The 26,635-nt window shown below is 41.6% G+C and overlaps 1 protein-coding gene across 18 annotated transcripts in view; it reads left to right on the top strand.

Moving 5' to 3' along the window:
* Positions 1-26,635, top strand: part of LOC138822599 (endogenous retrovirus group K member 18 Env polyprotein-like) — a 74,617-nt gene that overhangs the window by 18,085 nt on the left and 29,897 nt on the right. For 8 of the 18 annotated variants that reach the window (XM_070015423.1, XM_070015420.1, XM_070015425.1 and 5 more), the window contains 4 exons: positions 2,693-2,789; positions 5,473-5,557; positions 9,022-9,242; positions 10,329-12,281. The exons of 1 other annotated variant lie outside the window; for it this stretch is intronic. In XM_070015423.1, coding sequence (XP_069871524.1) covers positions 5,490-5,557; positions 9,022-9,242; positions 10,329-10,624 — 585 coding nt within the window. In that variant the 5' untranslated portion in view covers positions 2,693-2,789; positions 5,473-5,489 and the 3' untranslated portion in view covers positions 10,625-12,281. Of the gene's footprint in view, positions 1-2; positions 2,790-5,472; positions 5,590-9,021; positions 9,465-10,328; positions 12,282-18,117; positions 20,616-26,635 lie in introns of those variants that run through there. 9 more of the 18 variants (XR_011370563.1, XR_011370564.1, XM_070015418.1 and 6 more) reach the window with 9 other exon arrangements.

Raw genomic sequence — 26,635 nt, 5'->3', positions numbered from 1 at the left:
TCCATAAAACTTATCTCCATTTCATCCCCCAAAGAAAGGAAGTGGTAGAATGCTACCTTTAAGAAAAAAAAAATTCTATTTCAAGCCCTGGGTTCAAGACCCACACCTGATACATACTCACAAATTCCTAAGGGACTTTTCTGCCTGGGTTGCCTTGGAACCCAGATCTTCAAGTTCTGTCTTTTGTGTAGCTTGAGTTCCAGGTGTAAACCACCAATTCTCTTGGCTTTTGTGCTCATCTTCCACTCTGATTTTTATTTGTGTATTTGTATTTAATTGATTACTTAGTAGTAGTCCTACCCTATGTATCTGGGCCTGGTCACTGTTATTTTGCTTTTTCATTCAAGGCTGTTGCTTTACCACTTGAACCACAGCTCTACTTCTGGCATTTTTGCTGGTTAGTTGGAGATCAGAGCCTCATGGAATTTCCTGCCCAGGTGGGCTTTTAACCACCATCCTGAGATTTCCTGCTCCTAACTGGCATTACATGTCAGCCACCAAAAAGTGCCTGGCTCACTCAATTTTAATATTTTTTTGTTTGGTCATGGGGCTTGAACTCTGGGCCTGGGTGCTATCCTCAGCTCTTCAGCTCAAGGCTAGTGCTCTACCACTTGAGCCACAGTGCCACTTCCGGCTTTTTTCTTTTTTGCTATATGGTGCTGAGGAATCAAACCCAGGGCCTCATGCATGCAAGGCAAGAGCTCTACCACTGAGCCACCTTCCAAGCCCTCAATTTTAATATTCTTAATAGGCTCTCACAGTCTTTTTATTCACATGATGATGATGATGATGATGATGATGATGATGATGATGATGATATTCATGATGTGCTGGTCATAGGTTTGAAATCAGGGCATGGGTGCTGTCCATTATCTTCCAGTTGAGCCTCAGCTCAAGTCCTGGACTTTTCTTTATTCCTTTTTGCTTCTTTCTTGGTGGTTAATTTGAGAGAATTGTCTCATAAAAAACCTTGGCACTACTCAGGAGGTTGAAATCTGAGGATTGTGGTTTCAAGCCAGTCCTGACAAGAAAATCCAAAACACCCTTTTCTTTTTCTTTTTGTTGTTGTTGTTGTAATGACAAAGGTGAGGTGCAGTGGATTTGCAGTTTCATTAACAGGTAAAAAGGATGTTTGTTTTTGAGCAATAGCCTCCCAAAGTACACTGCCTCCTGACTAGGGATGGTCCACTGATGGTTAGAATGACTTGTCTTCCTTCTATGACCCTATTACCCTGGTAACCGATTGTTTACAAAGATGTGATCCTGACTCCTTAGCAACATGAGAAGGGATAATATCATTCCTAGGTTGGGATGAAAACCAAGTGGATCCCCCCATTTGGTGTGCTGCCTCGCTCTGGGGGGCCAGGATGATAGTGCACCCTTCTGTGAAGAAGGAAAATGACTTGAACAATTCTGTACTCTTTGTTCATTTCTGACAGATGAGGGCTGTAGATATATTCATGGACTCATCTAGGGACAAGCAGGGAATTGTCTAGGATCTCCATTGTGTCTAGGAAGGAAGGGCCTCAGGTTTTGCTGCAGAGAGATGCATCCTACAGTGCGGTTGCAGCAGCCCTGGCTTGCTCCAATGCCAGTGATTTCCCAGATCAGCAATATACCTGGACCCAGGAAATGGCACCTTGTGCAGATGAAATAACTCTCAGGACATCTGTCCTGATGACCACGGAAGCCTATGCCAGTGCAAGCGACGGTGACACAATGCTGCTCATGTGGCTAGGAGTATGGAAGTGGCACTGGTGTGGATTAGAGGTGTTGGGTAGCACACGTGGTGGATGCTTTCTGCTCTGCCCACCACATGACTAAAGGCAATGCTGGATTCTGTCTGAATTTAACTGGGGTCTGGGGGACTGTGGATTTTCTGGGATGCCAAAGCTCCCAGGGGGACATAGGTTGAGCTGGACTAGGTGAAAGGGAGTGAAGGAAACCTCCAGAAAAAAGGAAGTCTTGATTCTCTTTAAAAGTTCCTTTAATGCTTAAATTTTAATCAAAATGGGAAATAAATGGAAAAAGTGATTCTAGATCTCAGTTTCCTGAATAGCTAGCATTACAGGTGTGAGACTAGTACCCAGCTCACTCTTTTGTATCTATTGAGTTTATTAGGTTCTAGACACTGTAGCAAGGAAAAAAAGAAAAGCTTTGTTTTGAAGGTCTATGCCTTTGTGTGTGGAGTTGGGGGAGGGTAGAGAATGTATACACATAAATATGTTTAAATATATGATGGAAAAAATATATTGAGTGATGTGCTAGGGAGGAATGCTAGCAATTTGCAGTGATGTATGAGTTCAGAAAAGCCTCATGTGGTAAATGACTTAGAAGAGATCAAGGCAACTCCTCCAGGCCCCAGAATCAGGTAGAGTCATGAGCTCGAAGTATGAGCACCTACACCTGGGCCCCCTCCCATTTCTGGAGTTCCCTCCATACAACTGACCCCTCCCTCTCTCTGCCCAGACCCACCTGGACTCCCATCTACCTCACTTCCTTTTCCCTCAGATCCTCATGCTACCAGGATAGTGATGGAGGTCATGTGCTCCCTCTTGGGGGAAATATGGGTCCTCTAATAAACCTTGTAATAATCTTTCTCCTTTGCCTTCCTGCTTCTACATGGTCCCCTTGCATGGATTTTTGTCTAATCCTCTTACATTGGTCGCCCCTGTGGGGATGGGCTCCCCAGTGGGTTTGATCCTCCCTCCACTTCGGAAGGAAGTTCAACCAGCTTCCCTGGGACCTATCCTGAGATCCTATATGCCAGTCACCAGAGGATCACAAAGGTAACTTTCTCCTGACTGAGCGCTCTACCAGCCTATCCAACACTGCTAATTAAATCCCACTCCAGGGTAAGTGACCAGTTTATCTGAGGTCTGGGTTTCTGATTCTGATATCTCAGTGGTAAGGCCACCTGGGCCTCTGTGACTTACCGAGCCCCCCTTCCCCTCATCAGAGCCAAACCTTAGCCAAGTGCCAGGGGCCTACCTTGGCCCAAGGACCCCTCCTCCATGGCCCAAGGAATGCAAATGGACAAACATGAAGACATTCTCCACTGGCAAGGCCACCACCCCCTTTAGGAGCCAACCTGTACTGTGGAGAACACTCTAATATAGACCCGTGGAATCAGGTCCCTTACCATGGGTAGGACACTAAATTTCTTTACATTAAGGTCACCTGGGCCTTGGAGGGCTGCTGAGCCCTTCAATCAAATTTTGCCCCAAATTTAAAACTCCACTTCTGTGAGTGCTTGGGCAGATAGCTCTGGCTCTCTCTCTCTCCCTCTCTCCCTCTCTTCCTCTCTCCCTCTCCCTCTCCCTCTTTCCCTCTCCCTTGTAACTGAAGGTAAAAGTATGGATGAGTTTAAGTTTAAACTCCTCCTCTGTGCCTTTGCAGTTTCCCCTCCTCTGCAGTCTCCCCTGTGAGGCCCTCCCCTATTTTGCGGCCTCCCCCACAAGGCACCCTCATTTCTGTGACCTCCCCACGATGCACCCTCACTTCTGCGGCCTCCCAGTGAGGTACACCCCTTTTTGCAGCCTCTTCTGTGAGGCCCCCTCCCCTGAAGGACATCATCTGTGAGGTCCCCACTGCTCTGCGGGACCCCTCCTCTGCCTTTGTAGTGGGGGTGGAAGCTGAAGCCCCAGTTTTGCCAGAAACAATGCATAAAGCATAAAGTGACTCCATTTAGGGTATCATCTCTTACTCTTTTCCATGGTTTTCCATGGTCAGGACTGACTTTGTCCTGGCCATTGTCTCAACATCCATTGCTGGGATAGCTTGTCCCGGTTGGCATTTACAGTTTGGACTCAAGGCCTGGGCACTGTCCCTGAGTCCTTCTGTTCCAGGCTAATGCTCTACTACTTAGAGTCACAATGCCACTTTCAGCCTTTGGCTGGATAGTCCTGGTTCTGTGCTGATTAGTAGGGAGATGGAGTTTTAGAAGGATTTTTTTTTGTGTGCCCAGGATGGCTTTGAACTTTCTTACAAAAGCTCTTTTTATTTCCAGTTAAAGCAACAAGGAGATCAATGAGATGGAGGTTACCTATAACTTGTTCACAATTGACTAACAATTACTTGTCAGAGATTTTTAAAAGAAAGCCCAGTAGATGCTTTTAACCTGAGACTGATTGGCACTCTATGACCCACTGCCTCTGGGTAGCCTGCTTAAAGTGGCTTATAGACAACATTTAACCTATAACAAATGTACAGGCCTTTTCTTGGGCTACAGCAGCATAGCCTGTTTAACACCCTGGTTTATAAAAGCATTTTCTGTCTGGCAGAGGAATGCCTACCTATGTAGGCCTTTAGACAGATCTCAATAGGAACATAATCTCAGCTCTACAAGCTTTTCAACAGATGAATTTAACCAGCTCAAAAGTTACTGCCAATTAGGACTTTGAGGAGATACAGGGGTTTTGGGATTTACATTCTACAATCTTAGCTTTTATTACCCACTATCACAGATCTCTGGAAAGTTTTGCCCAGTTAGACCAACATGGGTGATAGGCATGTTTACAAACTTATCTTTCCATGACCTTCTGGCTTGATCAATTTTTTGGAGGACCAAGCTCAAGTAACTCAGGACCTGATACCACTTTTGTCATCCAAACATTTGTTTGTAATTGCCTCTGGATGTTTTAACATTGTCAGGGTCCCTGGAGTGCCTTTCTTATGTTGGGATAAATACATCTTTGGCACTTTCCTTGGTCAGTCACTGGACTTGAACTCAGGGTTTGAGTGCTGTCCCTCAGCTCTCCAGCTCAGGACTAGCACTTGGCCACTTTAAACTCCAAAACAACTCAGCTTTGAGCACTCTGTTGGCAGATTAGAGATGACAATCTCACAGGGACTTTAGTCTGCCTGTGCCTGGACTGGCTTCGAACTGCAGATCAATGAGTTTTTTTTTTTTTTACAAACAGTCACTTTTACTCCAATTAAAAGCAACAAAGATGGTCATTGGAAGTAGTTTTATAAGCATGGTTTTACTTATTAAATTACATTTGACAAACTTGCCCTATCTTTTACTGTGGGCCTTCTGGCAACTGTTACAAAAAACTTTAAGGGCAAACTAGAATACTTTTACTTTGAAATAAACCTTTAGGAAAAATTTATCTTTTAAACTTGTCTGGGAGGCCAGCCACTCCGTACAACTTCTCAAATTTTTACAAGGGGGATGTCATTTTAAATCCTTTTTGTAAAGTTATTTTAATTTGCATTTAAATGCATCATTGAAACACTGGGCTGTATATTCTTTGCCTGTAGGCTGTCCTGTGGGCAGTGAATAGAAAGAGTGGCCATATTTTTTTTCTGCAGTCTTTGTTACCTTTAGGAATTTACCTCCAATTGTAAAATAGTATAGAAATCAATTTCTATCCTTTGCTCATACACCCCGTATGGTCTAACTTCTGGCGATGAACATTTACAGAACCAAATATCTAATGTGTCTTGTGTTTTACCCTTAATTAACAGGCTTTTGGTCATGTGAGATGAAGCAAGGCCAGAGTCTGAGAGAGACTGTGGCATCTCCCAGCATGTATGGACTGTTGCACCTCCTGTTGGTAACCTGCAATATTTCTACATATACTGGTTAGAGACCTGGTTTACACTGGCTTTTGCAGGCTGGTGCCACTGGTTTAGGCAGCTTTGACTGGGCATAGTCACTCTGGTCCCTTGATCTTAATTGAAGTTTATCGGCACACAGGGGAGAAAACAGAGAATGAAACACTTAGCTTTAGTTTACTCGCCATGGTCAGTGTACAATAGTTAACTCTTAGCATAGATGGAAATAGGAATGACATAATTCACAGCAAACTTAGTTACCAATTTCATTTACTTTGTAAAGGACATTGTCTTTTTTAAGTCCTTTTCCAAGGTCTTTTAAAACTGCCTGTTTTTTCTTTGGCTTAGTCAGGTCACAAAGTTTTAAAGCAATTTAGATTACTTCACAGCTTCCATTGACAAAGATTTTTAGTAGGCAGAGTAACGTTGAAACCATAATCACTTACATATAGTCAAATAAGACACAGACAGACATGTTTGTGCACAGATTATAGAGCGTGCTTAGATTTTAAAATAGACTTTTAAAGTTTTGAAATTTTAGTGGAACTAATTTTCTAATTATGATGGAACCATGTGGTCAGTTTAAAATACAAAACTTTGCCAACAAGAAACCTAGTGAACAGGAGGCAATAGAAACATACACTTGGCTTAGCATAATGGCACCACAGGACAGGGGAGGAGGAAGGGGTAGTACTAAGCTGAAGTACCAAGATGCCAATTTGGCACATCCACCACTTGCTCAATGCTAGAGAGAAGATTAATACACTTTTGGTAATATCCAAACTTGTTGGCCTTTATTTCAGGGAGTTTAGACTTAAACTCACCCATTTTCTATCTAATGAGTAGAAACAAGCAATTACTGGTTACATTCTTCCAGGGCTTAACCAAAGCGTTTAGCATATGAAATACTTGTGAAAGAGGTTACAAGCAGGTAATTTTGGCAAGAGGCAGAGTTTAAGGGGAGGGGGAGAGAGAGAGAGAGAGCTACTTGCTCAAGCATTCTCAGAAGTGGAGTTTTAAATGTGGGGCCAAATTTAACTGATGGGGACTCAACAGCTCTCCAAGGCCAGGTGGCCTTAATGTAAAGAAATTTAGTGTCCTTCCCATGGTAAGTGACCTGAAGCCATGTGCCTAGAGTAGAGTGTCCTCTGCAGTGCAGGTTGGCTCCTAAATAGGTGGTGGCCCCACCAGTGGAGACTGTCCTTATGTTGGTCCAAGGTGGGTCCTTGGGCCATGGTAGGCCCCTAGTGGCTAATTCCAGCACTTGGCCAAGTTTTTGGTCAGATGGTGAGGGTGGGGCTCAGTTAGCCCAGAAAGGCTCAGGTGGCCTTACCACTGATATTGGAATCAGAAACCCCGACCTCAGACAAACTTGTCACTTACCCTGGAGTGGGAATTAATTAGTGGGGCTGGATGGGCTGGTAGAGCACTCAGTCAGGAGAAAGTTACCTTGATGGTCCTCTGGTGACTGGAGTGAAGGATCTCAGAATAGGTCCCAGGGCAGCTGTTTGAACTCCCTTCTGAAGTGCAGGGGGAGCAAATGCACTGGGGAACCTATCCCAGTATGGAGCCACCAGTGAAAGAGGATCAGACACATCCATCCTATGGGACCATGCAGAGGCAGGCAAGCAAAGGAGAAAGATTATTACAAGGTTTATTAGAGGAGCCATATTTCCCCCAAGAGGGAGCACATGACCTCCATCATCATCCTGGTAGCAGAAGTATCTGAGAGAAAAGGAAGTGAGGTAGATGGGAGTTCAGGTGGGTCTGGGTGGAGAGAGGGAGAGACCAGTTTTATGGAGGGAACTCCAGAAATGGGAGGGGGCCCAGATGAGGGTGGAGCTGAGGACCAAAGGTGAGCGATCTACAAACTGCAGTTCAAAGCCAGTCCAGGCAGAGAAAAATTATCATCTCTAACTAGCCAGCAGAGTGCCAAAAAAGCGGGCAGAGTTGCTTTGGAATCCGAAGTGGCAAAGTGCAATCCTTGCACTGGAGAGCTGAAAAACAGCACTCAGGCACTAAGTTCAAGTCCAGTGACCAAGGGAAATGTCAAGGTTGCGTTTACCCTAACATAGAAAGAGGCACTCCTGGGACTTTGGCAATAATGTTTGGCTCTTCTAAAATTGATCAGAGCTGGAGGTCATGGCAAGCTACTTTATAAGCATGCATAACTGGGCAAGAACTTGTCAACCATTTGTAATAGTTGGCTGTAAAAGGCTGAGGTTGTGAATTGTGGGGAATAGCTTAAATCCAAACTGCTCTGTATGTGCTTAAAACCCTAATTGGCAGTAAATTCTGGGCTGACACTAACCAAATAAATTTGTTTAAGAATAAAATATGAAATTGTTAGGACCAGATCAAAAGTAAACAGATAGGGTATTAATCAGAACAAGGAAGGAGAAAATTCAAATTTAACTGAGACAAATAAGTCCCAGGTAAGCAGAGAAACATTGGTATAAACACCAAAATAAAACAAAATTGTGGTCTGATAATTACTAAAAAGATCATTTATATCAGGATTTAGACCAAATGTTAAATTTTCAAAGATAAGGGCTTAAGTAGAGAGTTAAGCACCAGGAGCTACACTAAACATCTGTATTCCAAAGGATGGCCTGCCTGTCCCACCTAGGCTATTTGAGGAGCTAAACAATGCTTTCGCCCATTTGGGGAGGTAATGTTTTCCTAGGATTTCAAGGTAAGACTTGTCCCACCTCCAGGCCTTGAAGCTGGGTGCAATGCCCCCATCTCCAGCCTAGATACCAGGATGTCTACAGGCAGTTGTGTGGACTCAACCACCCTATTTGCCTTGATGCAATTTGTAATCACTAACTGTTCGATCTGCTTTTATAACTTGTTTGTCAATTACAAAACTGCCACTGAACACCTACAAGTGGAACTTCTTATGGATCTTACCTTTAAACATCCTAGACTATTTAAATCTTTTACAAACCAAAGTACTAAACAGGCTATGCTGCTATAGCCGCCCCCCAAAGGGTCCATACAGTTATGAAAAGTTAAAAAATTATGCCTAAACTCTAGTTTGGAATAAAATGTAATTAGTAAAAAGTTGTCACCTTGACAAACTACCCCACACCATATTCTAAAAGCCAGTGTACAATCAGAAAAATATTAGGGGAGTTTACTAAAGTTAGTCCCTAGGTAAAACTTCTTTAATGAACCTGTGTAGACTAATGCCAACTGTTTACAAACCCATAAAACATTTAAGCTTCAATTATTAAAAAAACAAAAAAGGGGAATCCCCAAGGGAAACTTTTGCCTTAACCTTATTTACTCTAAATTTTTAAAATTTCACTCAAAGTGATCCTTTCACTAAAGCTGAAAAGCATTTTATCCCTCTAGCACCACCTCACTATCTATTCCCATATGGTTTAAAAAATTTAATCAATGAAGACTAAGACTAATGCCCCATAAGGGAAAACAGTGTTTCTATCATTCCAGATGGATCCACTGGCAACATCTGGGTCCCTTTTTGACTCATCCGACCTCCAGAGAAGCAAAAACAACACAACACAACCCTGAGGAAGAACATCTAGTACGCAGCTTTGCAGACCTAAGGTTGAAGTCCGGAGGAAGCCATCATCCTTATCTTAAGAAAACCAGCTTGACCCCAGCAACATGGGGTCAGAATAAGGTGTTGACACAAGACCGAAGCCACCCTGGTCAGTACAAAAACCCCTAGAATACCTGAATATCTGTTTTGGCCATGATTGCACTGCTTGTGAATACTTCTGCAGTGAGTAGTGAACATGCATATTGGGCCTATGTCACTCACCGACCATTGTTAAAATTAGTGGATTAGCTAGACCAAGGTCCGGTGGCGTATACAAATGACAGCATGTATTTTCCTCCACCATGGGATCATGCAGACCCTACTCATCCAGGTGAGGAAGGCATACCTTATATTATTTCCTTAGGATTTGAGTCTTTACCACTGTGTTTAGGGACATCACCTTGCTTACCAACCAGAAGACAGGTATGGGCATACATCTTGCCTGATGATAAAATCAACAATCATATGGGGCTATTCAGCACAATTTCCTTAAATTTTATTGGTAAGGATCATTCTTATACAAATAAGACTGGGCGACCACCTAACCTAGTATGCCAGGACATTAATTATTGAATTTTGTTTATGTTTCTATTCAGTGGTCTCAGTGTCAAAACCCTAGAGGAAAGATTATACAGCATAATGATAACATCTCATTTATAGATTGAGGTCCTCATGGATGTTTCATTGCCAATTATTCTGAAAAGCATGTTGGTGATTGGTATACTAATAATTCTTCTGATGGTGACGTCTATACAATGGAGTTATAAATCATGTAGAACCCATTGGCTTGCTCACCTGACATGATGGAGGCCTTGTGCCTCGTAGGCCACATATAAATTTCAGGGGACACTTAGGGCCTGAGCAGTGGCATGTATAAAACTTGCCACCCAATTTTATACAACTCAGAATTGGATTGGTCACTTTACTAGGGCCCATGAGGCAAATTATACATTTTTCAGGAACCATTCTTCTACTCTACAGGGTTGTATTAAACTTTCCTATGTCCTAGCCCACAGGGACAGTGTCAATCAATGAGAACCCACGCAGCCTGGACTCTTTACATGCTTAAATCATACTATTTCTTTTAATATGCCTTCTCAGTCTCTCCTGATATTAAGATCTCGCTTAGGGGTCTGGGTGCCTGTTAACCTCACCCGACCTTGGCAGGAGAGCCTCACTGTTGGTTTGTTGACAGGAGTCTTCCAGCAACTGCTGAAGAGAACTAGGAGATTCCTGGGTCTGAGTGTAGCTGTGATCCTTGAAATGACTGCTATCACCATGACTGCTGCGACTGCCGGAGTGTCCCTGCATTCCTCCATCCAAACCAAGGACTTTGTAGAGAAGTGGCTGGACTGTCACCAGCTATGGACTCATCAGCACAATATTAAACAGGACATTGATTCCCGTCTGAACACCCTGCAACACACGGTGCAGTGGATGGGAGACCAGATAATTGATCTGCAGAAACAGCTAACCTTCAAGTGTGATTAGAGCTCAATAAACTGTGCATCACTCCTACTTGATTCAACACTTCTAACATTACTTGGCAGGGACTTCACTACCACCTGCCGGTCTTGCAAGAAAATTTGACTTGGGACATCCACTAGTTACAGCAGGAAGTCATTGAGACTTTCTTGGCACAACTCCCTGGGGTGGGATATGAAGGTCTGGCTGAGGGAATTGCATCTGTGCTAAACCAATTGGACCCTCGAACCTGGTGGCACAGTTTTACCCATAGTGTTTCTACAGGATTGATTGCATTATGTCTTGTCAAGATATTGCTGTCTACATTCCAAAATAGTTTCTGCAAATCCCTTCTGCAAAAGATCTCTTGCTTACAGTTGTACTTAAAAAACAAAAAAGGGGGGAGATGTCAGAGGCATCAACCGGCATAACCCCATCTGTTGCTGTTTCCACAGCGGGATCTGGGAACATGATGTGTGGTATAGGCAAGAAGGGACTACACCATGTGGGTATAGACAAAATTTATTGAAACATCACATGCTTATATACAGCACACAAGCAGGAGAAGTAAATCTTCAGTCAGGGGCAGAGAGTTAAACAGTTTTATGGGAGCACAGACAATGAGAGTTTAAACAGAAAAAGCTAATCCTTGTCAACAAATGTGGAGCAGTTCCACTAAACAAGGTTGTAAAAGTAGGTAAAGCACAGGTGATTTACACATGGGGGGGGGTCTCCAGGCATTGTTCTACGTGGTTAAGTAGATGAAGCACGAATGCTACTTTGAGCAAACCGTTACCTGAGTCTTGCACCGGGGCAGAACCTTTGCCCAGCATGGAGGAAAGGGTGTCCCTTCCTCCCCGAGAAGAATTGGTAGTGGTCCTGTGGCTCAGGTGGTAGGGCACTTGCTTTCAGCTGAAGAGCTGAGGGACAGCGTCCAGGCCCAGAGTTCAAGCCCCACAACCAACAAAAATAAATAAATTGGAAGGAAGGGATGCATGTCTGTATGCACCCTCAGGGCACACAGGTGCTCAGATGGGGTTTTGCAGGCCTATGCCTCCAACACCCATATGAACCCCTCTCCTTCTGCTCCCACTCCAGCTCCCAGATCTTAGGCAGATTGGGTGGAAGGGGGCTGTGTCAGTCCTGGAGTTTTTCTCCGCCTCTGGCTGTGCCTGAGCAGCTGCAGGAGCCCTGGCCCATGCTGCACGAGGCAGCAACTACTGCTGCAGTCGCTGCTGCAAGTTTGGCCATTTGGCTCCACTCCTGCCTGGTTGCCCTGACACTGGAGGAGTCTCGCTGGCTCCTTTGCTGTTTCACACTGCACCTCCAGCCTAGGGATGAGCCCAGGAAGCTCGGCGCTGGAGCCTTTGAGGCCTGAGGTCAGCCACTGGAGGGATTTGGAGGGGCTGCCCTGCCTGCAGGGTCTGGCCTGAGGAGCTTGTGCCCCAGTCATGGCTGCTTGCTGCTCAGAAGAAGCGGCGGTGGAGCTGGCCTGTAGCCGGCTTGCTTGCTCCCTCCGAGGCTCTTACAGTTGTGTTACTGGCAGAACAATATCCCAACTGCTCTAGTACTATTTTATTGTATTTTAAAAATAAAAGACTTCATGGGCCCCAAAAGTGCTTTATGAAATATGACTGGCAGCCGCTATTTAAATAAATGTGAGAATTCAGGAGTTTTTCTTTTATCTTCCTAAGTGATTTTTTTTGTCTGTCTTGGGACTTGAACTCTTGGCCGGGGTACTGCTGTCCCTTAGCTCTTCAGCTAAAGGCTAGCACTCTACCACTTGAGCCACAGGACCACTTAGGTTTTCTGGTGGTTTATTGGAGATAAGAGTCTCATGGTCTTTCCTGCACTGGTTGGATTTGAATCTCGATCCTCAGATCTCAGCTTCCTGAGTGGCTAGGATTACAGGCAGGAGCCACTTGTGCCCAGCTCTAAGTGATCATTTTAAAGGCTAAGCATAATAGGTCACTCCTGTAGTACCATCTACTTGGGAGGCATAGATTGAGAGGACTGCAATCCAAGATCAACCCAGGCAAAAAGTGAGATCTGATCACAATCATCAAGCTGGGCTGATTCCAATAATCTCAGCTAGATGGGAGGCTGGTCCTGGGATGGGAAGAAAACAGGATGCCCTAACTTAAAAACTAAAGTACAAAAAGGCCGTGGTGTGGATTAAGAGTTAAACACCTGCCTAAGCATGAAATCCTTTGTATAAACCCTAGTACTGAGAAAAGGAGGGAGGGAGGAAAGCAGGAAGGGATATAGGGGAGGGAGAGAGATGTTATTTCATTAATTTTACATTTTTCCTAATACCATTCATTTTGAGTTTCTTTTGCTCAAGACTAGCACTCTGCCACTCAAGCCTCAGTGCCACTTCCAGCCTTTCTCTTTATGTGGTACTGAGGAACCAAACCCAGGACTTCATGTATGTGCTAGGCCAGCACTCTATTACTAAGCCACATTCCCAGTCCTTCTTTTATTTTGTAAGATGAGGTTTGGTTTTGTGTTCTTCTCTTGGCATGGAACTTAGGCTAGTCTCAACCTAACTTCTGACTCAGCCTCCTAAATTCAGAGATTGCAAACATAGACCACCATACTCAGCTCAGGATTCCTTTGAGAGAATCATCTTTTCAGAGACAGAGTTATTCTGTCTTCCTTGGATTGGATGGCCTTTTGCTTTTGGCATTGTGTTAATCCCATTTCTTGTCCTGATATATTTCTCCTTCTAGATCAATAGAAAATTTTCAGCTTCCCAACTTGAAGCCTATTGGTCTCATCCAATAATATAACAAAATTTGTGAATACCATTACCTGGCATCATGGGCATGCCAGCCAGCTAAAACTCAGCAATCAGATGGGCTTGGGCTTCAACAATGCAGGCATTTCTCTGCATAATCTGAAAACTGTCATAGATAATGTTGGTTTATTCCATCCTGTTTTCAGCTGCTTGCCATTCTGAGCTTTGTATGTTTTTGCTTTCTTTTATTTATTTATTTATTTATTTATTTATTTATTTATTTATTTTGAGTCATAGGCCTTGATCTCTGGGCTTGGCTTGGGTGATGTCCCTGAGCTTTTCAACTCAAGGCTAGCACTCTACGACTTGAGCCACAGAGCCACTTCTGGTTTTCTGGTGGTTTATTGGAGATAGGAGTCTCATGGACTTTCCTCCCTGGGCTGGCTTTGAACCACGATCCTCAGATCTCAGACTTCTAAATAGCTAGGATTACAGGTGTGAGCCACCTGTACCCGGCCCTGACTGAATCTTGAAAAGAGAAGACAGGAATAGGTCAAGAGACACACAGTATCAAAATGGGGATGGGAGGGATCGAGAGTCCTGACTGAGCAGTGGATCCATATAAAGTCTGATCAGACTTACTCCAAACATGAAGGAACATCTTCAGTCTGGATGTGGGATGCCTATAAACATTGTCAGGGACATGAAAGGAGCAGGGTTGGGTTGAAGGTTTAGGGAGCACTGTGGGATGAAGTGTCATTAAAAACTCAGCTCTGGGGCTGGGAAGTTGGCTCAGTGGTAGAGCTCTTGCCTTGCGTGCCTGAGTCCCGGGGGTTCGATTCTTCAGCACCACATAAGCAAAATGGAAAGCCGGAAGTGGCGCTTTGGCTCAAGTGGTAGAGCACTATCCTTGAGCTGAAGAGCTGAGGGACAGGGCACAGGCCCAGAGTTCACGCCCCACAACCGGACCCTCCCCCCCAAAATAAAACTCTCAGTTCTGACAGCACAGATCAAGTGTATGTCTTGGGAGTCCCCTGTTGTGCTGTGGCAATGCTCTTCCAGTGTATGTCTGCCTAGAGGGGGAGGTGTTTGCTCCTCATTTGTCATTAATTCTAGAGGACAGAGGAGCCCCATGAGTCCAGTAAACAGATGCTTTCTGGCAGCTTCTCACAGTGTTTCCTCCAGGCAGCACCAGGCTCTTTACTTGCTCTGATGAGGCAGCTGCATATGGGTCTGCAGGAATTTCTTGTCAAGAAATTAGAGAGTCATTCATTCATTACTCTAGAACAAAGAGTGGCAATGCCTAACTATAGGTTGCTTTGTTATTCCAATGTGTGTGCTACTGGCACTGGCTTGTCTCTTCAGTCTGCACAGGCTCAGGACAATACTATAGTCAGCTCGGACACACCAGCTTACACCCAGTCACTACTCAGAATGTGATGTCAAAGCTACTCCTGGTAATAGATGACAAGGCTGTTTAAATCAGAATAAGATCACAGCAGAATGCACTACGATATCTTTTTGCTCCTCTGATTTTACAGCTTCTAAGCTAGTGTTTCCTGGCTTCCTATCCTTGTGGCCTAGTATGAGAGCCATCTAGGTTGTTGCAATGCATCAGCCAGGAGAAGGGTGTCTATAGTCAGAGTATGACACAAAAAATAGCATCTGTGGTGAGGTTAGACTTGGTGTTGGATTATAATTAAGCTCTTGCTGCAAAGCTGGGAACCATGGAAATGGACTGCCATTGTGAAATGAACATGGGATAATTTAGGAGACAACAAGGATCTGAGTAGCTCTCACCTGTAATCCTAGCTACTCAGGATGCTGTGATCTGAGTACTGAGGTTCAGAGACAACCTAGGCACAAATATCAGATAGTTTCTTTCTTCCAATTAACTAGCAAAAACGAACTAGAGCTGTGGCTGAAGTACTAGCCATAAGAAAAAGAGCTAAGGGTCAGCACTGAGCACCTGCTAGCATGAAAAAAATGAGAAAGACATAAGAAGGGAAATTACAAGAAACTTACTGTGAACAATTAGACCTCTAATTATCTTTCTTTTCATTAGCAAGTATTGGTTGTACAAGAAGGAGGTTGTGAAGTTCCCATACATGGATACAATGTATCACAGTCATACCCACTCCATCACCTACCCAGTCTTATTTCCAGTTAACACTAAAAAGCCAGAAGCAGTGAGGTAGCTCAAGTGGAAGAGTCCCAGCCTTGAGCAAAAAACTGAAGTGACATTACCAGGTCCTGAGTTGAAGCCCTAGGACAAGGACCACCACACCCAACAAAAATAAAATATTCCATGGGAATGAATGTAGATCTTGTAACATACAACTACAGAAAATAGTAATGTCTGGCATTGAGCTCCCTTAAATTATAAATAACATGAGGAAACAAAGGTCCAAAGTCTTTTTGAATAGCATTTTATTTTCTGAGGATAACAGAATAACAAGACATTGTTATTGTCTGTTCTGTCACATGGTGTTAGATATAAGTATGAGATACTCTGCAGGAAGAACCTCTGTGCAACTTCTGAGGAAACAGAAGTTGGCTGTTCTTTTAAGGGTGAAGGAAATACTTTGTATCTTTTGATGGCGGTGAATCTATGGGAAATCATCAACCTATTAAAAAAACTAGATATAGTTATAGAATTATATCATCTTATATTAAGAAAGGTCATTAAAGGCACTTTAAAACTAAACAAAGAGGGGCTGGGAAGGTGTCTGAATGGTAGAGTGCTTGCCTCACATGCATGAGGCCCTGGGTTCAATTCCTCAGAACCACATAAGCAGAAAAGCAGAAAGTGGTACTGTGGCTCAAGTGGTAGAGCACTAGCCTTGAGCTGAAAAGCTGAGGGACAGCTCCCAGGCCCTTTGTTCAGACCCCATGGCCAACAAAATACATACATACATACATACTTACATAAACTAAGAATAAGAACTTTAAGAGCGTAAACTAATAGAAATGGAATATAACTTAAATAGCAATCTACAAATTTATACTGTTAAATTCATTGAGTACTTAAACAAATGGGGAAATTCAATTCTTTCCCATAATAGATTGTTAACTGAAGAATATAATTTGAGTGAGGGAATTTTGTGTAGATGCCTATTACATATCATCTAATAGAAATGCCATGTAAGCCAGAACACAAAAGCCTCCCACAGGACATAGTGCTGTCTGAAAATGAACTCATGGAAAAATGGTACAAAACCTCGTTCAGAAGTGATACTAAACTTTTTCTGTGTATATGCTGATCCTGGGGTTAGAACTGAGGGCTTGGGTGCTGTCTTTGAGCTAATTTTGCTCAGGACTAGTGCTGTGCCACTTGAGTCACAGCACCACTTCCAGGAGTGTTTTAGTAGTTTTTTGGAGATGAGTCTCATGGACTTTCTTTCATGGGCTGGCTTCAAACATTGGTCTTCAGATCTCCACCTCCTGAGCAGCTAAGGCTATAGGCATGATCCAGCAGTGCTGGGCTCCAAACTGACAATTTTCTCTCAAGAAATATCACTTCACACTGAAATAGTGAATCCAAATAGCTCATAATGGAACAAGGAATAATATTTCCAGAGCAACCTATAGTGGATCTATTCGCATATACTGTGACAGATACCAAATGTTCCCAAATCAAATCTACCCTAACCATTTTTCTCTCATAGACCCTTCTTAAAGCAATTTCAGCAGGTTTTGTTAGTTTGTTTTGTGCTTATTCTAGGTCTTGAACTCGGGGCCTGAGTACCATATCTATGCTCCTTTTGCTTAATCTTAGCATGCTACCACATGAGCTACAACCCATTTCCTTTCTTTTGGTAGTTTTTTGGAGATAAGACTCACTGATTTTTCCTGCTTACAACCTTCTGAATAGATGGGATTAAAGTTGTGAGCCACTTTCCCCCACCTTCATTGTTTACTTTTGTAGGAGCACATAAAGTACTTCCACCACATTTGTCCATTTGCCCTTCCCCTCACAATGCTACCCCCACCAAAAACCTTATAATAGATTTCTTAATCCCTTGATTAAAGTAAACTAAGCAAAGAGACAATTAAAAATGATATGCTATGTCTTAGGTTGCCTTGATCTTAGCAGAGTATCACTTCAAGTTAAAAACTGATTAACAAAAATTGAAGAAAAATACCGAGGAGACTCAAAATTGAACAAAGTAAATCCTAATCTTCAAGTTTCAGGTCTCCAAGTAAAAGGAAAGCAGAAACTGTTGTTGCGAGTTCCAGGTAACCAGTGAGGCTTGATAGTCAAATGTGATGTGTGATCCTGAAGTCTGAGGGGAGTATGAGCAGTATTAATGTATTAGTGTTTAAAATCCCTCACTTCAATGGTTATGCTGGGGTGAAGTTGAGAATGTCCTTGTTCAAGGTTTTGGGTATCATCATATTTATGACTTCATGAAATCCCATAACATCATGATGCCTCTTCCTGAAAATTCATTGAGTAATCCTAGCTACTCAGAAGGCTGAGATCTGAGCATCATGGTTTAGTTATCTCCAATTAATCACCAAAAAGATGGAAGTGGAACTGCAGCTCAAGTGGAAAATCACTAACCTTGAGGGGGAAAAAAAGCAAACAAGAACAGATTCTAAGCCCTGAGTTCAAGCCCTAGGAGTGGGGATGGGGAGAGTTTGATTGAGAAGGAAGACAAAAGACAGTCAAAGCCAAGAGTAAAGTAGGCCCTAAAAGTTCAGAGATTACAACCTAGAATGCCTTTAACCAAGGATGCTTGTCTTAGTTGGGTTTTTCTTATTGTGATTTTTATAGGCAAACAGCATTGAATTGGAGAAAAAATAGCTTTCTCAACCTAAACCAAATGTCAAAATGAAGAAAAAGCCTATCTTGCGCAAGCCTATAAAGCAGGAGTTACTGGAGGGGAATGAAGAAAGCCTAAAGAAGAGCTCAGCATCCCAGAGAATGGTGTGTCAGACCAGGAAAGCAAAGAGGAGGACCAGGAGCCAGAATCATCATGTGACCTCAACTCTGTGGATATGTGCAGAGTCATGTGTTCACTCACTAACTCTTAGGATTTTGTCATGGCTAGGACACTAAACTCGCTCCTTACTCAAATTTTCCCTTTCATCTGCTTGATCTCAAAACTTCTTAACTTGGGTGGCATTTTTTGTGCTTTTGAAAATTTTATTATTTCTCAAAAACAGCCTTTGAAGTGTTAAAAGGACATCTGGGTGAATAAAGTGGAAATATTCGAGTTTTGTTAAAAAAAAAATGAATGCACTGAGGCAGTTGGAAGACCATGGGAAGAGGTGTAATAAGAATAGTCTCTTCCGTGGGAAAAGTCTTAGCAGTTTTACCTTCAGCTCCATCTGTAAGAAACCATTAACATTCTCTATTAGTAGAGTTATTATTTGTATAATTAAATTTGGAATTGGCACTTGATGATCCAAATATTAAGTACCATGTCCCCTGAGCAAAGTTTAGGTTGTTTGATATAAAGTTGAAGAGCCTACAAGTTTAATTTTTTCTTTAATATAATAAGTAACAGACTATTTTTCAAAATCTACTTGGTATGGCGAACTTGAATTGCTAGGCCTGGTAATACTTTTCATTGTAGGAACAACTAGTTTTTCTACATAGCTCTTACCCTATACCCTGATGCCCTACTCTGCTTTGTTAGCCTTGTCCAATACTTTGGGATGTAGTCCTTTGGTTTATTTTTATCATTCTAAAGCTAGTCTCTATCATCATAGATATGTCAGAATTGGCATGTTGGTCTAAATATCTGGGAATAAATCTATTTCTTCCACTGTTAACCCCACAGACATCTTTAGGTAGAAAAATGTTGTTTCCTGCTCTTTGCCTTAGCACCATCTTCCTAGAAAAAACAGCACCATGAGAGCCAAGTAGAGGAAGCGAATGCGCAGGCTGAAGGGCAAAAGAAGAAAGAGGAGGCAGAGGTCTAAGTAAACCAGTTTGTGCACCCATCAAGGCCAGAGGAGCAGGAGGAATAAGGAATGCCATAGGCTGGGACGCTGAGATGTTGGACTGCATGCCGCTGTGATTTCCCAGTGGATCCAGAACTTTCATTGCCAAGATCATCTCTGAAAGACACACCTTGCTCATAACCAAGCATCCCCTGATGGTCCTGTGCCCCAGACCTGTGACATTCTGGACTAGTTCTGTTCATAGTTGTGGCCAAGTGTGACACATGTACAATAAACCATCTCTTTTGCTGTTGCAAGAAAAAAACAGAAAGAAAAATGTTGTTTCCTTATTGAAAATTCACCCATTTCAAATATTTTGTGGAAGTTTCTTTTTTGTTTATTGTTTTTTGTTTTTTGGATTTTGTTTTTTGTTTTGTCAGTCATGGGACTTTAATTCTGGGCCTAAGCACCGTCCCTCATTCTTCAGCTCAAGGCTAGCACTCTACTACTTGAGCCACAGTGCCACTTCTGGTTTTCTGAGTAGTTTATTGAGATAAGAGTCTCAGGGACTTTCCTGCCTGGGCTGGCTTTGAACCATGATCCTCAAATCTCAACCTCTTGAGTAGCTAGGATTGCAGGCTTGAGCCACCGGTATCTGGCTGGAAGATTTTTATATGTGGATTTATGGAGGGGTGTATTTGTTTTCTACTTTTCAAACCATTATTTAATGACCATTATTTTGGTATTGAGCAATTTTATTATTTTAATTTGGGGCATTGCTTTATTTTGTTATGTTTTTGCCCATAATGGTATTTGAAATCAGGGTCTCATACTCACCTTACTTGAAACACTGCTCAAGTCCAGCTCTTTGCTTGTTGAAGATGGAGTTGCAGACTTTTCTGCCTGGCCTGGCTTTGAATCACCATTCTCCAGATCTTAGCCTCCTAATTGAATTTTATGTGTTCAATAGTGTGGAATGTAAGCCAGGCATGGGAAGCTAACAACTATAATCCTAGCCATTCAGGAGACTGAGATGTGAAGTCAATCCCAAACATAAAAGTTCGTAAGTCTCTCAACTCTAACAAACTTCTCAGAAAAGGCTAGAAGTGGTGCCATGACTCAGGTGGTAGAATGCTAGCTTTGAGCAGAAGAAGCTCAAGACAGCACCTAATCCCTGAGTTCAAGCCTCTGCCTGTTGGGGTGGGGGGCAGAAGATTGGGTTTCAAACAGTCAATTGGAAACTCTTCTTCCCAACATTTCATGACCAGTCTTCCCTCTCCTCCTTCATAAAGGCCACAGTATTACAGGTTTTCTACCAGAGTCATAGAAACTGGTAATATTAAGTGCTTTTTGTTTTACATTCAATTCACTTTGGAACTTTAAAAAACTTCTATAACTTATAATAAAGATTTATACTATTGAAAAATAACTGATTTTTTGAAAAGCATAGAAAAAAATCTTTGTCAAGGGTCCCAGTGGATACTAAGGAACATTATTGGGAAATTTTTACTTGGTTGCTTGTCTGTTGAATCATTTAAACACATGTGGAATTTGGGGTTTTTCAACATTTTACCACCAAATCTTCAACAAACTACGTTGCCTCATTGGATTTTGCTTCAAAAATTATAAAATATTTTGACATGTTTTTGGTTTGGTCTTTTGGGGATTTTGGCTTTTGGAGTGCTAGTGGGCCAGTACGTAGGCTTGAATGGAGGTCTGGTATCTTGCTTAGATTATTTTGTTCAATGCAATCACTGTGTCATTTAAGTCAGATTTCCACTTCTGGCTTTTTGCTACTTAATTGAAATAAGAATCTTGAGGATTTGTTTCCTTGGGTTGGCATCAAACTGTGATCTTCAGATCCCACCTTCATGAGCAGCTGAAATTACAAGTATGAGCCAAACCCTGGATATATTGTACTACCTATAAAACCAAAAGATGGACAAAATTCAGAAGCAAGTGTGTATGATATGTATTTTACATAATTATATAGACAAATATAACCATGTAAGTGTGTGTGTGTGTGTGTGTGTGTGTGTGTGTGTGTGATTTTAAATGTGTAGAGGGAAATGAAGATGTATTGAGGAAAGATTTCACCTAGGTTTTTTCACAGACTGGGCTACAATACAGTCATCATCCCATCCATCTGCATCCTTCCCTAAGATATGCACATCCTGTGGTGGTATCATGGTTATTTTTTGTGTGTGAGAGCCACTACCGAGGCTTGGATTCAGGGCCTGGATGGTGGCCCTTAACTTTTGTTGTTGTTGCAAGGCTGGTAGTCTGCCTTTTGAACCACAGCTCAGCTTTCTGTCTTTTGCTGGTTAATTGGAGGTAAGGGTCTTTTTGCATGGGTTGGCTTTGAACTGGGATCCTAAGATCTCAGCCTTCTGAGTAGCTAGGATTACAGGCTTGAGCCTCCAGTGTTTAGCTTTTCATTATTACTTTTACAACCTACATACTCATACACATCCCTTGCATCCAAAAATCTGACAGTTCAGGCTAACTGACAAGATGTGAGGAAAGATGGCTGAGTGGATAAGTTTCCAAATGGGCATCTAGCCATATTAATATCATTTTGGTAGGTAACTTACCCTTTAGTGAGCACATATTTCCTCTTTCACTCTTTCTTTAGAAGTCAGTGAAATGTTTTTGATATATCTTTCAAATATTATCTCCCAAACAGGAGATAATATTTTAATATATTTGACAATATTTCAGATGAGGGGTCTTGGTTGTCTGGAGCTCTGTGGGAAGAAGGCATCCAGCTGGGCTGTGGGCAAAGAGCTGATGTTTTCTATCTGCTGGTTGCAGAGAAAAAGGTTTTCTTCCTGGGAAGGCTTTGAATCCAAACCCTCTGCTTTCAGGCTTCTGAGGATTACAAGCATAAAGCACCACCAACTGGCTCATTTTAGAAGCCTTAGTTGCTTTTCATTCATCCCTTTTTTCCTGCAAGGTTGATCTAGGCAGCCTGGTTGTACCTCATGATAAAGTGATTTTTATAATACTTTGCCTCTGCCATTTCTGAAACTTATTTCCTCAGTACTGGGTATATGAAGTTGATCTAAACCCAGTAACATTTTCCTTCTGAGATGTTAGGTAGCTTATTTAAATCATTTATCCTTTCCTTTGGCAAAGCAATCAAGATGTTTCTGTAAAACCCAATTTCATGAGAGTATTATAGTTAAAAATTATCATATGCACACTTCAGTATAGTCTATGCTTTATTGATTTATTGATTTATTTATTTAGGTCAGTCGTGGCGCTTGAACTCTGGGCCTAAGCCCTTTACTTCAGCTCTTCAGATCAAGGCTAGTGCTCCACCACTTGAGCTACAGCACCACTTCCAGTTTTCTGATGGTTTATTGGAGATAAAAGTTTCACGGAGTTTCCTGCCCAGGCTGGTTTTAAACCATGAGCCTCAGATTTCAGCGTCCTAAGTAGCTAGGATTACAGGCCTGAGCCACAAGTGCCCGGCAGTCTCTGCTTTTATAAACTTATAGATTGGTTGGAAGAATGATGATTGTTGAATTAATTTAGTAACTATTCTATAGATTTTAATCCTTAAGGCTTATTAACTCAAAAAGGGATTAAATACATTCAGAATAGTGGAATGTGGCAACTACTGATTTGATGTATGTGGACAAATGATCAGATTTCTTATGATTACTAAAAAGATTTCTTCAAATTTCCAGTGGTAGGCTGCTGTGCTAACTTGGAGGAGACAGTGGTGATGCTGGAGCTCTGAAAACTGGCTATGAAGCAGAATTCAGAGGAGAGCATTTGCTAAGGATATAATTTCCAAGGCTCAGACCAAATATATTGAACTAGATTGCCCAATGATGAACAATGGGGCACATTTTGTTTGTTGTTTTGTCTTGTGAAGATTTAAATTTTGAGCCTGGGTACTGTCCCTTAGGTTTTTTTTTTGTTCTAAGCTAATGTTCTACCTCTTGAACCACAGAGTCACTTCCAGATTTTTGGTGGTTGATTGAAAGCCAGTCTTACCAAATTTCCTCTTTGGGCTTGCTTCAAACCTCATCCTCAGATATTGGCCTTGGGGGTAGTTAGGATTCCAGGTATGAGCCACCAGTACCCGGCTAGGATCACATTTTAAAAGTATTCTCTAGGTTAGTCTGGTGTGTCTGGTTACAATTTGAGAACATTGGTTCCGGTGAGTCATGTCCGATTTAGAGTAAAATCAGAACTTTTCTTCCTGTAACAAGTAGCACACAATATCTAATTTATTCCTGTCTTCATCTCTGATCTCTTTCTTCTTCATTGTACCAGTCCTTCCTTGTTCCATGAACTTCAGCATGTCAGTGCTTTCTTCCTTTTCTTAAACAAGTCAGGTCCATTCCCACCATTGGGAATGTGCTTGCTGTTCTTGCTACCTGGAACATCTGCTCCTAGAAAATTGCATGGATGATGGCCCTGCTTTCAGATCAAATGTCCCCTCCTCAGGGATGTCTCTTCCTATCCCCACTGTGAAGTTGTACCCACAATACCACCAATGTCATGCCTCTGAGTTATAGAAATTGTCATTATGATTTCTGGTTTTCTTCTCAGCATGAAATAGGCATGGAGGTAGCCACATTCACTTCTGTTTCTCCAACCCCTGCCTAGTGCCTGGTCTTTAGTGCTCAGGAGCCTTAGCATGGGAATAAGCCTGTTCCAGCTCAAGTAATCCTAGCTACCAGTCAGGACAGCTCATCAAGCTGTAGCCTGGTGTCTAGCAGTCATTTCCTCTCATCTTTTGTGCTCTCTGTGTATCTGAGTCCACCTGATGGCCAGATCAGTGCCTGAAACCTATCTGCTGCCATGGCAAAAGTATCTGTGATGTCATAGAAGTTATGGCCATTGTTTTGTGAAGCTGTGAGGACACCCACCCCCACAAAAGGTCACCCAGACAGGGATCTCCCATGCCCAGGAGTACATTCAAAAGTTCAGCAACCAAACCATCCCTCACCCCCTGATGCACTCAGTGTGTTTCCATTTCTTTAAAAAAAAAGAAAAAGAAAAGAAAAAATCAAGACATGCCTTTGATGATTTGTCACAGAATTATTGAAACATAGTATATAATTTTATGTGAGTATTTGTAAGACTTTGTCCATCTCTGGAGCCATTGGCATATTTATATGTGTTTGCAGCTTGGGAACAAAAATAATCTTTAATTCAGTATAGTCAGAGACTATAGTTCAGAAGGCTCTTTGAGATCCTTTTGGAGAGAATGCTAACTTTCCATCTACAGGTGGCCATCTTGGTACAGGAATTGAATAGATTATCATAGGATAAGAAGCTTGTCCTTATTTCTACTGACTTTTCTCTGGGGTCAGGGAGGGTGATCCAACGGCATATGTGTCTTTGCTATCCTGGAGGGGCCCAGACTTCCTCTCAAAGTCTAATGCCATGATGGTAAAAGAGGCTAAAACTCAGAACCCACCTTCCTATACAACTAGGATTATAGGTCTGAACCTTGTACATACAACTCATAGCCCTTTTTTGGGACATAATGTGGTCAACTTAATTATATTCACTTCATACATATATACACAAAAGTATATACACATGTATTTATTCATCTATTTATAAACAGTATTATATCCACACACACAAATATATATTTATATAATTATAATCAAAGTTATATCACCACTTTCCCCAATAATGCTTTACACTGGTTTGTGAAAAAATACCCTTGAGACTTAAAATGTTAAATGCTCTCATAGTTTGAAAAAATCATATTCAATCTTACATAATATATTATATATAATATAGTGTAAAGAATATAACATGTATTTACATATAACTAATTTAATTATGGATTTCCTTCCCAATTAATTACGGAACCATTTAGACAATGATAATTTAGACATGTCTAAATTATCTAAATGTCTAATTTAGACAATGATAATTGTCTAAATCTAAATCTATTTTACTGTTGTCAGGAAATACATTATTATAATAAGGCTTGCAAAATTCACATTGGTGAGTTCCAAAGCCTCAATAATTAAAATATACAACTAGGATGATAGAAACAAAATAATAGAAAAAGGAAGAATGGGAGCTTGTGGGAAGGAAAAAAACCTCAACAACCCAAACCTCCACAACCCATGCCTTTTTTCCCCCAAAATCTTTAGAGACTTAATATATTGGAATCAACACTTACAAGCACTACCCAAACAGAAAACAATCACAAATTTAGAATTCAGCTATTCTAGTCTCAATCCATGCCTTCTGTCAGACAAGCAAGTATTCATCATCAATCTCCTTTTTTAAAAAAAAATCATGTGTATGAGTCTTCTCCATTAACAATTTGATATACCAGAATTTGTTCAGAGTACGTACTTGTGGCTCACACCTGTACTCCTAGCTACTCAAGACTGACATGGAAGGAAAACATTTGGCTTGTCATTCTTTAATGACAGAAGGGAAGCTCAGATGTGTTTAGTATGTAAAAGACCCTTAGGTCATTACTCAGAAGCATAATAAAGAAATGGAAAGGAAGAAAAAGGGAAGAAATATATGTATATGTTACATTGGGTAGGTTTGTGTACATATGTGTCTGTCTATATGTACATAGGCATACATATCCTTTAAAATGTGTATTGTATTGAATGTTTCCATTTTAATCCCCCTTTCTATCCTCTCCCTGCCCTGTACCTGCCATTACCTCTGATTTCACTGTTAGTTCCCTACTTTTGTCCATCTGGAGTCTGTCCATACCGCTTTTCTGGTGGACTTATTGACATCAATCATTCATTTTCCTAAATTTTACAGATATGACATGCAATGTAACTATTTTAGAAATGATAGTGTGGGACAACTTCAAAAAATCAATTTAATGTATGCTGGAGACTCACCTGTAATCTAAGTTCTGAGGATGCTAGGATTCAGTCAGCCAGGGCAGAAAAGCCTGTATAACTCCATCATATTCACTTAATTAGTTAAAAAACAGGAAATGGAGCCATAGCCAAATTGTAAAAAAAAATACTGTAAATCTAAGAAGAATTTTATAAGAAAAGCAATATATGCTAACCTCTGCAATTACGGAGTTGGGAGCATTTTGTGAGCATCCAAGACTTGAGTTCTAATACCAGTACCAGAGCAACAACAGCAACAAAAACCATTTTCTATTACTAAACTAGTCCTGACAATTAATAACCTAAGTTGGTAATGTGCATTTAGTCCAGACGATGCTTATCCAGACTCAAGGGTAAACAGACTGAATTAGGAAAATTGAGACAGAACTGGAGCTAAGGAAATAATACAAAAATAAAAGACTAAAACCTGAAATTAAAATTTAAACAAAATTATAGCAGTTTGAACAAGAAAAGGATATTTTTATGAATAATGGGGTTTTGTGTTTTCTTCTGGCCAAGAAGTTGTACTCAATGCCTATG

Source organism: Dipodomys merriami, unplaced genomic scaffold (assembly GCF_024711535.1).
Source record: "Dipodomys merriami isolate MVZ:Mamm:240054 unplaced genomic scaffold, mDipMer1.0.p SCAF_1127, whole genome shotgun sequence".
Lineage (NCBI taxonomy): Eukaryota > Metazoa > Chordata > Mammalia > Rodentia > Heteromyidae > Dipodomys > Dipodomys merriami.
This window is presented reverse-complemented; position numbering and strand designations above follow the sequence as displayed.